The 13348-nt window shown below is 63.7% G+C and overlaps 3 protein-coding genes across 3 annotated transcripts; all 3 read left to right on the top strand.

Annotated features, from left to right (window-relative positions):
• Positions 1-1119: 1119 nt before the first annotated feature.
• Positions 1120-3654, top strand: LMXM_21_0873 (conserved hypothetical protein; the record flags this gene model as incomplete). Its single annotated transcript, XM_003875289.1, has 1 exon — positions 1120-3654. The coding sequence occupies one exon, from the start codon at positions 1120-1122 to the stop codon at positions 3652-3654; it is 2535 nt and encodes an 844-aa protein (XP_003875338.1).
• A 1220-nt stretch (positions 3655-4874) lies between these two features.
• Positions 4875-8684, top strand: LMXM_21_0875 (conserved hypothetical protein; the record flags this gene model as incomplete). The annotated part of the gene is made up of 1 exon (XM_003875290.1): positions 4875-8684. One exon carries the CDS (start codon positions 4875-4877, stop codon positions 8682-8684), a length of 3810 nt encoding a protein of 1269 aa, XP_003875339.1.
• A 1300-nt stretch (positions 8685-9984) lies between these two features.
• On the top strand, positions 9985-12849 carry LMXM_21_0880 (conserved hypothetical protein; the record flags this gene model as incomplete). The annotated part of the gene is made up of 1 exon (XM_003875291.1): positions 9985-12849. The coding sequence occupies one exon, from the start codon at positions 9985-9987 to the stop codon at positions 12847-12849; it is 2865 nt and encodes a 954-aa protein (XP_003875340.1).
• Positions 12850-13348: the final 499 nt, after the last annotated feature.

Here is a 13348-nt window from a genome sequence, read left to right on the forward strand (position 1 = left end):
TTCTCACCATTGCGCGCCGCCTGCGCCGTCGCGTGTCTCTCTCACGCGACAGCTGGTACCCCCCTCCTGCCCCATCTGTCTTCCATCAGCCACCGTCTGTGTAGAACGCGGCGCTGGAGGGCGTGTGTTTAACGCGCCGGGCACACGCGCGATTCCTATCTATTCCCCTCCTCCCAATCACTCTCTCTAACTTGCTGTGTGTGTGTGTGTTCATGGATGGCTTCTTCCCTCGCGCGCAGAGGCTGCTCATGCTCCACGCGCACAGCAAAACGGCAGCGGAACGGACAACAACAAAATGCGACGTCGCAACGTGCGTGCTGAGCCGCTTTGAAAAAGCGGCCCACGTGTCCTGCCACGCACGCGCACGCAAATACCGTTGGCGTCTGCACCATCTTCGATGAGTTGCTCATAGCTCTGTCTGCGTCTGTGGACGTGTGCGTGCTTGTGTGCGAGTCGGTGAGGCTGTGGGAGCTTCACTGTGTGCCACACACGTTTTCCGTGCCTCCCTCTCTCGCACGCCTCCGGGGCACGGAGGTGGGGGTTGACGGAGCAGGGGAGCTGTCGCTTGCCACCCGTATCTTTCTCCCTATCACTCATGTGATGTCTCTCTCCGCCTCCGTCTCCGCCTCCGCCTTCGCTTCTCCCTAACCCCCCACCCAACACGACGGCTGAACTTTCCATCCATCCGGCGTTCATCTCCTTGTGCACGCACGCACTTCCTCGCGGGTGCATTCACCTGCTTCATCTTCACGCGCGCTTCGCCCTTGACTGCGTGTGGCCCCGGCTGCGGTGACATCCGGCCTCCATCCCCACCCAGCCGTGCGCTCCCACGCCTACTTGCTTACGTGCAGCGACGGTGACGTCCGCATCATTCCCCAGGTTGGTGTTATCAAGGCAGCGGAGAAGAACGTCGCGCTTCCCCTCTGCAGTCCCCCGTTGAGCGAGAGGCACAGGGGAGCACCGACGAAGAAGGGGTGTGCGAGGGTGTATCTCTTCAGCAACAAGGAGAAGGCGGCGGCGGCAGCGACACGCACACACACACACACACACACACACAGAGACGCGCACATCCGCTGCGCTCATCCACCAAAGCATTTTTCTTCTACCTTGCGAGGCAGCATGGCCTTCTTTCTCAAGGCCCTTGGCCTGTCTGACAGCATCCCGGGCTTCCCCTTCACCCCTGCCACCAACGACCCTGGCTGTACCGTGTACACCTCGCCACGAATGTGCTGGACGCTGCGACCCGGCACACAGAGCGACGATGCGCAGGCGAGGGTGTCCATCTTTACCTGCTCTGTTTCTGCGGCGGTCACGGCAGGCAGCAGCGGTGACCGCGAGCTGATCAGGCAGCTGGCCCGAAACACCATGCGCCGCGCAAAGAGTCTTATGATCCCGGGGTTTCTCAAGTGCCACGGCGCGGTGGAGCACAGCGACACGATATACGTAGCCACGGAGCCGTGTGTGGCGCTGAAGGACGTTTTGGAGAGTCTAGAGTTGCGACGGCACTACTGCGGAGAGACGGAGGAGGAGTACGCCGCCTCCGTCGCGTACGGCCTGGACACAGTGGGCGGCGCACTGGCGGCGCTTCAATCAAACAGGCTGGTGCATGGCAACGTCCACTGCGGGTCGATCTTTATCTCCGCTGTGTCGGGGTTCTGGCGGCTGTTCGGCCTGGAGTTCATATCCGCGATGGACGAGGTGGTGAGTGGTACCCCCGGCTGCCTCTTCGAATCCGCGCGACGCGCTGGAATGGTTGTTGGGTATCGCTGCCCGCCGGAGCTGGGTAGCAGCAGCAGCGGCGGCGACGTCGGTAGTGGGGATCCTGTGGTGGCCGTGGACGCATGGGGCGTAGGCTGCTTGCTGTACGAGACGGTGGGGGTGACAGCCGAGGAGGCGATCAACGGGAGGCTGAACTCAGTGGCTCACAACCTTAGTGCAGCGGAGCTGCGGAACGTATGCCGTCAGAGCCTGCCGAAGTCGCTGCACCAGGGCTGCAGCCACCTTACAGCGACGAACCCGCGCATGCGCAAGTCCATTGCGGCCTTCTTAGAGAACTGCGAGTTTGTACAGAAGAGCGCCTTTGTACAGTACATGAAGGCGCTTTCTGGGCTGCTGCTGATGGATCTGTCGCAGCAGATGCGGGTGGTCGAGTCGCTGGCTGAGCCGGTGGAAAAGTTTCCACTGCGCGCGTGTCTCTGCTTCATTCTGCCGCGGCTCGGCGAGCTTGTTCGCACTGCTGCAAAGGCCGGTGGCAGCTCGGGGGCGATGGGGGTGTCGATTGGGCCGTTGGCCGACCCCGTGCTGAAGATCTCGGAGCGCACCGCAGCGGGCGACGACTTTGATACATATGTCACGCCAGTGCTTGTGCAGCTTTACCAGTCGGCCGATGTGCTGCTGCGCTACAAGCTGCTCCTCGGCGTCGAGACCTACAGCGCGAAGCTGTCGCCCGCAGCGCTGAACAACGCTATCTGGCCGCTCTACGCCAAGGGGTTCGCGTACTCGGTGCCCAGTGTGCGGGAGTACAGTGCGCGCGCACTGGTGCACCTCGCTCCGCACATGTCGGAGAGCATCCTTGGCGACCAGGTGCCGAAGGCCCTGGCGCAGTTGCAGCGCGACGTCGACGGGGCGCTGCGCGCCAACGCCACCATCGCCCTCAACCTCATCTCCGAGCACATTACACCCCCGTCTCAGCGGGCGATGGTGATGCTGATGTACTGCCGCCCGATGCTCCGGGACGCCTTCGAACCGTCACGCGTGGCGGCGCTGCGGTCGCTGCACGGGTCGCTCGAGTGTTTGTCAGCCAAGCAGCTCGCCGAGTCGGTGCTTCCAGCCATATCGCCGCTGACCGTCGACCCAACGTCCGCAGAGAGTCGCACAGCTGCGTTGTCGCTCCTGAAGGCGTCCATGGCGAGGTTGGAGGCTCACCACACGCAGCTCTCCGCGCAGCAGGTGACTGTCGCTGCTGGCGACTCCGTCGCTGCTAACGGAGGCACGGACGCCTCGTCAACAAGCACTCCTGTCCCCGCCGCTGTGCCGGCTGGAACTGCATCAAGAGGTTGGAGTCTGCTGGAGGGCTTCAGCCGAGCTTCGGCATTGTCTACTGCCGGTACTGCGCCGCAGCACGTCGATTCTGTCTCGGCGCCCGTGTCGTCAAAAGTTTTTACTCCACTGCACCCGACCCCGGCAGCCACCGTGCTGCCGACACCGGTGGTCGGTGTGGCTTCTTCCATGGGGGGCGGGGGTAGTGGCTGGAGCGACGACGATGAAGCTGTGGCGGCGAGTGAGGACGACGGCGGGGGCAGGCCCCACGCGTTCCGTGAGGGTTCGCAATTTGCCAAGTCTGCGGCGCCACCGCTGAGCGCACCGACAGCGCCCTTCTTTCCCGGCACGAAGTCAGCGCCTACTGCTGCATCTTACGCTGCCTCCCCGGTGAGTACTGCCGGCGGCGCACACGGGTCTGCATCATCTCTCACGGGGCTCGCATCCTCGCCGCCGTTGCAGGGTGACCTGACAATGCCGAGCGCCAACAGAGTGTCAAGCCGACCCGGCATCAGTAGCCCAGTCGGCAGCACCGATTCTGTCACTGCGAGTGCGTCTAGCGGGCCGATGAAGCTGCGCAGGAAGGGCGGGCTTGGGGCGGCGCGACTGGATTGAGAGGGGAAAGCAGAGCGCGTCTGCGTGGTCGCTTGCCTATATGTGCACGGAGAATAGCTGGACAGCTGCGCTACCACGCGAACTCCCCGGCCCACGATCGGACGCCATCTTGCTGACCCTTTCTCACGGAGGCGTGCTCGTTCCGTGGAAGAGGCGGGGAGAGAAAGGGCATTCCCTCCTCTCCCCCCCCAAACACACGCAGACGCCTTTCCGCACCTCTCCCTCCCTGACTTTCGCTTCACTGTATGCGGCGCTGCTGCCGTTCTGTGAGAGGAGGAGCAGTAGCAGTGGCACGAGTGTGCCTGTGCGCTGTGCACCGCTTGCAGGTTCACGGCGGATGCTTACTGGGGACGGTGGGAGCATGGAAAAGGGGCAAAACGAAGCTGATCACTCTCTCAGTTTCGGTGCGCGCGCGTGTGCGTGTCGGTGCCGTGTTTTCATTCGAATCTGTGCCCTGCTTGCCCAATTGTCTTACTTGCCGTGCGCATGCACGGGCGGTGATGATTGGCGTTGTCCGGTACAGGAGAGGGAAGAGGTGGGCCGCGGCGGTGGCCGTGTTGGGGGTTGTGCTGGTGAGGAAAGATGGGGCGTCTGTGGTGCCTATCGAATGGCGTGCCGACATTTTGTTGTGTGGGAGAGGAGAGGAGGGGGGCCGTTGCTTGATGGGCAAAGCGGGGATGAGGCCCCCTACTCGGGGGCTGCGCAGACGCCACTTTTTCCCATTCACGGGCACGAGGTGCTTGCCCCGGCTTCCCTGTCACTGTCACTTGCCGTCTGCATCGTTCTCCACCCCCTCTTTGCTCTGGCATTCACCCGACTGCTGTTGCGCGTGGCCTGCCTAAGAGTGCGGGTGGGGGCATGCAACGGGTGTGAAAAGGCTCTCTTTACTCGCCGCTCTCGCCAACGTGCTACCCCCCCCCTTCCATCGTCCGAGCACCAACGCTCGCGCGGAGAGCAGCAGCAGCAGCAGCAGCAGCAGCAGCAGCAGCGCTCTTTCTCTCTCCTCTCACGCTTGCGCGTGCCGTGTCACTCGCCGGAGCATCCTTACCACGTCTTTGTCCCCCCACCCGCCTACCCTTCTCTTGGTCGTACGCTGTCCACCGCCACCACACAGCTACCGCATCGCCCGCTTCTGCCACTTCGACGTCTCCGTTGGGGGCGGTGTTTGTGGTGGTTCTTCACTGTTTCGCTTTTCCTCGTAATCGATAGTAAGCCTGGTCATGAACACCTCTAAGACATCGCCGCGCCACCGCGGTCGAGATGGCAAGTCGAACGACAAGTCTGGTGGTACGGCTGCCGGGGGGTCCACGCCGCCTACGCATTTCGGTGCCGCCACTGCTGCGAGAGGTGGCGGCGGCATTGGCTTCTCATACCATCCAACTCATAATCTGCAGTTTCTCAAGGAGCTCCTGCGGCCGTCTGCGGCCAGTCGCATCGCCGCCGTGGCGCGCATCGTCCATATGGATGACGACCATAGTGCTGCGGCCGGTGCCGCTTGTGGCCCATTACCGTCGTACGCCAGCGCGCTCAGCTGGTCCGGCGCCGCCGCGTCGTCGCTGTCCCCTCCGCCGCCTCCGTCGTACGGGTCCGCCATGCCGCCCAACCAGCCGATGGGCAAGAGCCCGGCACCACCGCCGTTTGCAGAGGCCAACAGTGCCACCCCCCTGAGCACCAACAGTTTGGCTCACAGGCATCTGGATGTCAACGCCCTCGCCTCCGCGGCGACGTCCGTCCCACCCCTGCCACTTGTGCTAGAGTGCGCGACGCAGCTGAGCGCTATGTTGGCCCAGTGGCGCGTGAGCAACGAGGGCGAGCGAAGCCGTCCGCCACCGCAACCTTTCGCCCCAACACCCAAGTCCTCGCACAGCCCACCCGCTGGGCAGGGCAACCAAGGTGGTGCCGTGTTCTCCACGGCAGCTGTGTGCAGCGCTGCGGATGCAGGGCGGCCGCTAAAGCCGAGCCCACAGCCAGGCGGCGGTAGTAGTGCCACAGCGCCGCCACCGGCCCGTCCTTCGGCGCAGCGCATACTGGATATGATGAACTTGATTCTATGGTACTGCCTCTCCACTGCCGAGGATGCGCAGCTGGCGACGGGTGGCCGCTCACGCGGGACGAGCGGTATGGCGACTCCAGCACACCCCGGTGCCACTACCGCCACTGGAGCTGGAGGGGTCTCCCATCAGGCTCTGGGCGGCAGCAGCAGTCCGTTTGGCCTTCGTGGCGGTCGTGGCGGACGGTCGGGCAGCGTCTCGGTTGCTGGTGGGCGGCCAGGCCCCGCTGGACGAAGCGGCAGCTGCAGTGCGGACCCTTTGGCTGCGCAGGACTGGTTGGACGGCCGCATGTCTTCCGCGCTGTCGACCGCCGGAGCACCGACCGTCACCATTTCGGATGACCAGTTGGCAGAACGACTTTTCCGCCCTGCTGTGGATGCCGTTGTGCTTCTGCAGGGGCCACGCAGCCAACCGCTGCCTCCATCATCGTCGCCATCGTCGTCGTCGTCACGCTCTCATGCCGCAGACACGGCGAGCCACACTGAGAAGAGCAGCGCCGTCGCCGTTGCTTCGGATACAAGAAGTGGCCCATCACCACAACCTGCTGAGGACGCCACTGACAACGACGCCGCCGCAGCGGTGGAGCTGCAGACGATGGCGCTGTGGACTCTGGCCGCTGTCCTCGTGCGCTTTACCGACTCCCCGTTCAACGCCACCGTCTTCCTCCCTGTGCTGTTCCCGCAGGTGGACGTGCGCAGCCTGGCTGGCGCAGCGGTGCGCCACCCTCTCCTGCAGCCTCTCCTCCGCGGGGACCCGCGCAACATCTCGCTTCGATGCGGTGCGGCAGCGGCGCTGACGGCGCTTCTGCACAAGCTTCGCTCTACGTTGCAATACGCCGAGGAGCCGCAGAAGGGCCGCCAAGCGGCCTTCCTCTCCCTTGCTGCCCAGTGTGGCACGATCCTGGCCTCGCTTCACGAGAGCCTGTGCTGGGGGCTGCTGCAGTCACAGCAACAGCAGCCACAGAACGCCGGTGACGGCACTGTGACAGCGACCCCGTCGTCGGCTGCTGCCGTGCCGCTTCTCAACACATACGCGACGGTTGTGTCGGTCACACCGTACCACCGCTGCCCTCGCTCACGCGAGGTCGCCCTGGGAACGCTGCAGCTCCCCGTGATGCACTTCTTCCTGGCCCACGACGAGGCTGGCGCGTTCGTGCCCGCAACTGTGCTCGTGTCCAACATCTTGAAGAGCGACACGATGCGCGTGGCGGCGGCGCAGCTGCCCGTGACGGCTGAGGCGCAGACTGGGAAGCAGGGTCGCAGTGAGGGCTATGAAACCGCAGCCACGGGAGGCGACCGTGCTGCTGTTGCTGCGAGCTTCCTTCAGGCGATGCTGAGCCACGCCGACACCCGAGTCGAGGTGTGGCGCTGCATGGTGCCCCTCTCTCGGCTCTATCCGCGTCTGGTGAGCAACGAGTTTGAGGCGTTAATGGCCGCCTCGGTGAAGATGGCGTCGGCGCTGACGGCGTGGGAGGCCGCGGAGGCGAGCGGCTCAGCTGTCGTGGAGCGTGAGGACATCCTTACTTCGCAGGGGCAGCTCTCTCCCGCGCCGTCCGCGTCCGCTACGCTGTCGCGCCCCACGCCGTCTGTTGCCGAGGGTGGTGGCAGCAACGCCGAGGAGCGGAGCGTACCGCCGCCGATGTACGAGGAGGGAGAAGGCCCCGATCCGGATGCTGGTGCTGCGCCACCGTCGCCGCAGCGTAGCCAAGCGCCAACAGTCTCACTCGACGCTTTTATGGAGTGCCTGCGCACGTGGCTGCATTACATGGGCTACGTCTGGAAGGCGTTCGACGACAACGCCAGCGACCCAGCGCAGCGGCCGGAGGGGCAGGTCGACCGAGCCACTGTGGAGCACAAGCAGCGCATCCACGAGGAGTTGCTGCGTCCCGCGATGCGGCTGCGTCGATGCGGCGCGGACGTGCGTACCATGACGCTTCGGTGCATTGCACAGATCGGCAACGAATACATGTCCACCGTGGCGGACCGCAGCTTGTGCGAGGAATTCGTGGCGTACGTGCAGTCCTCAGCAGCGGACGCGCAGCCGCGTGTGCGCGGGGAGGCCTTGACCACTTTGGGCGTGTGGCTCTGGCAATACACCTCGATGGACGACTTTGCCTGTGTTGCCATCGACAGTGCCGTGCACTCACTTACGACGGATCCGAACCCGGTAGTGCGCACCAAGGCGGCCTTCGCGCTCTCCAATGTGACCGGGCGGCTGCCAGAGGGATCTTGCGCAGTGGTGCGCAACTCGCCAGACTACATCGCGACACTATGCAGCACCGCCATGCGCGCAGCTGTGATCGACGCTGAGAGCGGCGTGCAGGGTCACGGCATCCGCATGATGAACCACCTCCTCCAGGTGCTCACCTTCGAGGAACTGATTAGCGAGGTGGAGGAGTTCGAGGAGGGCGTTGCAGAGGGCTTCCTGCGCGTGCTATTGGAGTGCCTGCGCGCCAACAACACGCGTGGCGGCCACAATAGTTACCAAGAAGGCGACGGAGTAGGCGAAAGTGGCGGTACCGGTGCGGCTTTTCGGCGCTATGCCGTGCCACGCGAGGCGAAGCACCGCTGGAACGCGGCGTGCGCTCTTGGTATGGGACTTTCCCGGGAGGAGGTATTCGAGGCAGAGCCAAAGTACGCCGTAGAGGCTGTCGAGGCGCTCTGCACCGCCGTGGTGCGAGACCACATCTTCAAGGTGCGCACCCAGGCTGCTGGGGCCCTCGCCCGCATCCCGGGCCACTGCCTGAGCGGCACCTACACGGCGACGGACATGACACCAACCGTTGTTGCCTCGCTGTGCAAGGCGCTGGAGACAGCGACGTCCACCGAGAACTTCCGACAGTACAAGGAGCAGGGCTCACTGCACGATGCTCTGCGTTCTGCCCTGGCGGTTATGATGGCTTCCACCACCCCCAGCAACGAACTGGAGAAGGTGTTCACGAGTCACATGAAGGTGCTGCAGAAGGAGGGGCTGTTGTAGGGCGGGGTGGGCGCTCGAGGCGCGAGTGCATCGAAGGCGTAGGCGCCGTGTCCCCCCGTGGAGGAGGGAGGGGGAGGCGGGGTACTGATGCCGCACGCCGCACGCTTCGAATCGACAGACACCGCCGCAAAGCGAAAGACATAAAAGGTGCGCTGAAGGTGCCGTTTGCGGTGGCCTTTCAAGCCTACGCGACACTGTCTACGGACGTCGATGCACACGTCGGCGTCGAAGGAGTGTGTGTGCGTAGGCGCCTCCCCTCCCTCCAATTCGTTAAGGGGCGGGGCAGCCGGGGGAAGGGCTTTGCGGGGCTGGTCTTTGTGTGCCGTCGCGTCCATCCGAAAGAGGTTGGAGACGGAGATGGGGCGAACGACTTTAAGAGGGGGTCGGAGCGCGAGGGGGGGGGTTCTTGTGCGGTGTCATGTATATACTGTATGCACCTGCTTCTCACATCGTACTCCTCACCTCGTTCGGGGAGGATGGATGATGACCATCTCGCCCATCCCCGCCCAGCGCTCCCTCCTTACCGGACGTCGACTTTGGCCCCGCCACACATCTACAGACCCACACACGCACACACACATGCACATGCACATGCACACATCAGTGCACCGCACCCGCGCCTGCATATGCCTGTCCGCAGCTGGAGGGTGGAGAGGTGCGGGGCGGGGGAAGGGTAGGGAGAGAGGGACGGTCTTTTGCGCTGCGCCTTACCAGTGATGAGGCGCTTGAATACCGGCTGCCATGTTGCTGAGCCCCCCCTCCCCTCCCCCAATACCTCCTCAGAGTTGTGTGGCTGCTGACCAAACCTTCGTTTACATTCTCCCCACTTTCTTGTGCTCACAGGCACCCTTTAATGAACAACTTCGTCATCCTATCTCTCCCCCTTTCTCTGCCTCAGCCTTTACCTTCAAAGCCTGCTTGCACGTGCACACGGTGCCCTCTCTGTCGTCTCGCCTTCTCTCCTCTTCGCCACTTCGTCAGGGGTCCTGCCTCGTATGCGGGCACACATACCTACGTGCCCGTGCGCACCGTGTGGACAGTGTATCCCCCTCCCTACAGCAATTGTCCCTCCTCATCGAGCGACATCGCCACTATATCTACACCAATATCACTACACTTGCCGAGCGAGGGAGAGAGCAACCCGGGAGGCAGCAGTAGGAGCAGTGCTTCCTCACTCTCTCACCCACTCTTGTATTCTGACGTGTGTCGGTGGCGATTCGCCGTCACCGCCGCGGGTCGCGATCGGCACACAGACGCCATCGGAGGAGTACATGAATCGAGAGAGAGCGCAAAGGGGGGCATGAGCACCTATCAGCCGCCTTCCACGGTCATCGTGAGCTGCGGCAGCAGCAGCAGCAGCAGCCACGGTGACGGTGTCTCAGAAGCGGCGCAGCATCAACAGCGTCAGCGCGCATCTCTATCACCGCGTGACTCGGTGGCGAGCACCGCGACCGAGCACGTTGATGACGGCATTGATGGTGGTACCCTCCACATCGTCAGCACCGCCAGCCCCCACTCGGGACGATTGCGCACGCGCCACAGGCGCCGGTCCAACGCAGGCCGCTCCACCGGTGATTTGGAGAGCTCGCTGAGAGGGGGTAGCACGACTTACTTGACGCTGTGCTGCGACAGCGTCAGCGCCAAGCTCAATGGGCGTGACGTCATCGACGACGTGTCCTGCCTCTTCCGCGGTGGCCGCGTCACGGCGGTCGTGAACTGCTGCGGCACGCACAGTGCCTTCGCCCTGCTCGCTGTGATGGCAGGTCGGGTGGAGAGCACGGCTGGCAACACGGTGCTGAATGGCATCCCTGTCTCCGCTTCGACGTATCAGGCCCAGACGAGCTTCCTGGAGGACGTCGGTGAAGTCTCCGAGAAAGAGGAAGGGAGCGGCGGCCGCACCACCAGGGCGTCGGGCGGCCTCTTTGCAGAGCTCACTGTGCGCGAGAACCTACAGTATGCCAGCTCGTTGCGCGTCGCCAACTCGGCGCAGGCGTATTCGGTGGACGAGGTGCTGCAGCAGCTGTTGCTCGAACCCCATGCGGCATCCAAGATCAAGAACTGCTCTCTCTACGTGCGACGCCGTGTCGCCCTGGGAAAGGAGTTGCTGCTCAATCCCTCTCTACTCCTCCTTGATGAACCGCTGGAGGGACTGGCCACGCACGAGTCGCAGCAATACTTGACGATCTTGTCGAAGCTGGCGGCACCGTTCGCAGCGGATGCCGAGGCCCGCCGCGTCATGCGTGAGGCCATGTGTGCCGCCGCTGCTACCGCTGCTGGTGAGTGCGGGGTATCTGCGTGTACCGCTGCCAATCTTGCCACACACCCCCATGCGGCCGGTGTGTTGCTATACACTCCGCGTCACACCAGGCTGCACTCCGGTGCGCAGGCAAGCCCATCGACGCCGGTGGACACGTCGTCTACTCCCACCACGACCTTTGCTGATCCGGCGAGCTGTGCCGAGGCTCAGCGCATCGTCGTGCTGTCCATGGTACAGCCGCGTTGGGCACTACTGCAGCACGTGCACGATGTCGTGCTACTGGAGCGAAACCGCTGCGTCTTTGCCGGCTCAGTGCAGGACATTCTGGCGGTGAAGCTGCCCAAGGACGTCATGTGGGAGAGCATGGCGGCAGGCGCGAGCGGCGGCAGGGAGCTAACCGATGAGACGGGCACTCTCACCACTAACACCGCTGCCGCACCGCCCACACCGCGTCGCAACTCCCTCACGGCAGCGCCGGTTGACTCCTACGACGCCGTCGACGCCTCCATTCAGCAGCAGCGTCTTGGTGAGCAGATTGCGCACGGTCTTTACCGTCTCGCCGCGTGCGTGGCGGCTCCCGGGTGCTGTGGCGACAACTCTGAAAGCGGTGAAGGCGGCGCGGAAGTGACCGCAGAGTCGGAGTTCCGCCCCATCATCAACGTTGAGAGTCTCTCCGATGCGCAGGCGTCGCGCCCATCCTCGACGGCAGCTTCAGCGTCGTGGGCCCCATGCGCCGGCACGAACGCAGACGAACCCTCAGTCACGCCACTGAGTCAGCTGTACGCACCGTGGCAGCAGCGCACGCGCGCCAAGGTGACGGCGTACATGGAGGCCTGCGCGATGGGTCTCGTCGATATGCCTGAGGCATTCCACCAGCCGCCGTCTAGCATCGTGCAGCTGCTGCACCTGTTCCGCTTCGGCTTCCTCGAGCTGCGGCACAACCTTCTCTGGGACGTCTTTTCGCTGGTGTGCGGGCTGACGCTGGCGGCGGCGCTCGCCGCGCTCTACGGTCGCCAGGTCGGCCAGGACGGCATGCAGAACCGTGTCGGCATCATTTTCTTTCTTGTCAGCTGCGTGGTGCTGCAGTCGGTGCTCTCGCTGGACACGCTGCGGCGCGAGTACTCAGCCTTCCAGCACTACTCTTTCAGAGGCTACTACGGCGCCTGCACCTACCTTGTCTTTTGCGCCATCACAGCCGCGCTGTGGCGCTTCGGCCTCGCCTCCTTCGTGGCCTTTGCTGTCTTTGTGCTGTCGAACTTTGGCGAGCCGTGGCACGAGTACCGCGGCGTCTTCGAGCTCTCCGTCATCCTGGCCGTGACATCTTTCTGCAGCCGCTTCAGTGTGTGGTTCCTGTGCGCCTGGCTACCTTCCGACCACGTTGGCCGCTTCGTCGTCTTCACCTTCTACACACTGAACATCATCTTGGCCGGCCTCGTGCTGAACCTGCAGACGCTGCCGGAAACAGTGCAGGCCATTTCGTTCATGTCAGTGGTGCGCCTCGCCTACGAGTCATGCATCCTGACCCAGTTCATGGGCAAGTCTTTCGGCTGCCACGACAATGACACGGCTGAGGCGGACGGCGCCGGGTCACGTGTGTCGGCGATCCTGCCGTCGTTGTCCGCGGCGCTCCAAGGGTGCACGGGTGCTCCGGTTGCCGAGTACGCCGGCGCACGCCGACATGCTCGCGCCTCTACGTTGCTCATGCGCGGCATGTTTGGCGCGCGCGCCGCTGTCCATACCAACACTTGCTACACCGGCACCGAGTACGCTGAGTTTCTCGGCTTCAGCCCTTCACGGCGGTGGTCGAACGTTGGCGTGCTCGTCGGCATCTCGGCGCTGCTTCTGGTGGGCAGCTGGATCATGATGACGCTGTATCGTCCACGGCGGCGGCTCAAGATATCGGCTTAACCACCCTAATGGGTGTTCGCAGCCTCTCTCGGCGCGAGCTGGCGCTTGGGCGTCGAAGCGAACAACTGAGGCTCACCCGCACACGTACATATATATATATATATACGCCTGCTCGCTGCCTCGCTCTGCTACTGCCCAGGACGCTCCTTGGGCGTGCGTTCATGGGTGCGTGTGCGTGTGTGGATGCTCACCCGCTCTGCCGCGCGAGCTCTTCTCCTGCTCTGCACACACGGGCGCATTCCCCACGGCTGCTCCTCATGCGCGTGGACGCGTGTGTTTCATTATTATTATCTTTGGTGTACTTTGGCTGCCGACGCAGCTCTTGCCTTGATCATCGCTTTGCAGAACAGGGACAGCAAGAACAGCAACAAAACGGAGAATGCATGAACGGCGGGCGGGTGTTGGTGGTGGTGGGCCGTCCGCCCGGCCGGCAGGCGGGGCCGGAGTATGAAGTGGCCTCCTGCCGCAGCCGTGAGGTGGGAGTGGGTAAGCTGTAGAA

This window comes from Leishmania mexicana, chromosome 21, assembly GCF_000234665.1.
Source record: "Leishmania mexicana MHOM/GT/2001/U1103 complete genome, chromosome 21".
Lineage (NCBI taxonomy): Eukaryota > Euglenozoa > Kinetoplastea > Trypanosomatida > Trypanosomatidae > Leishmania > Leishmania mexicana.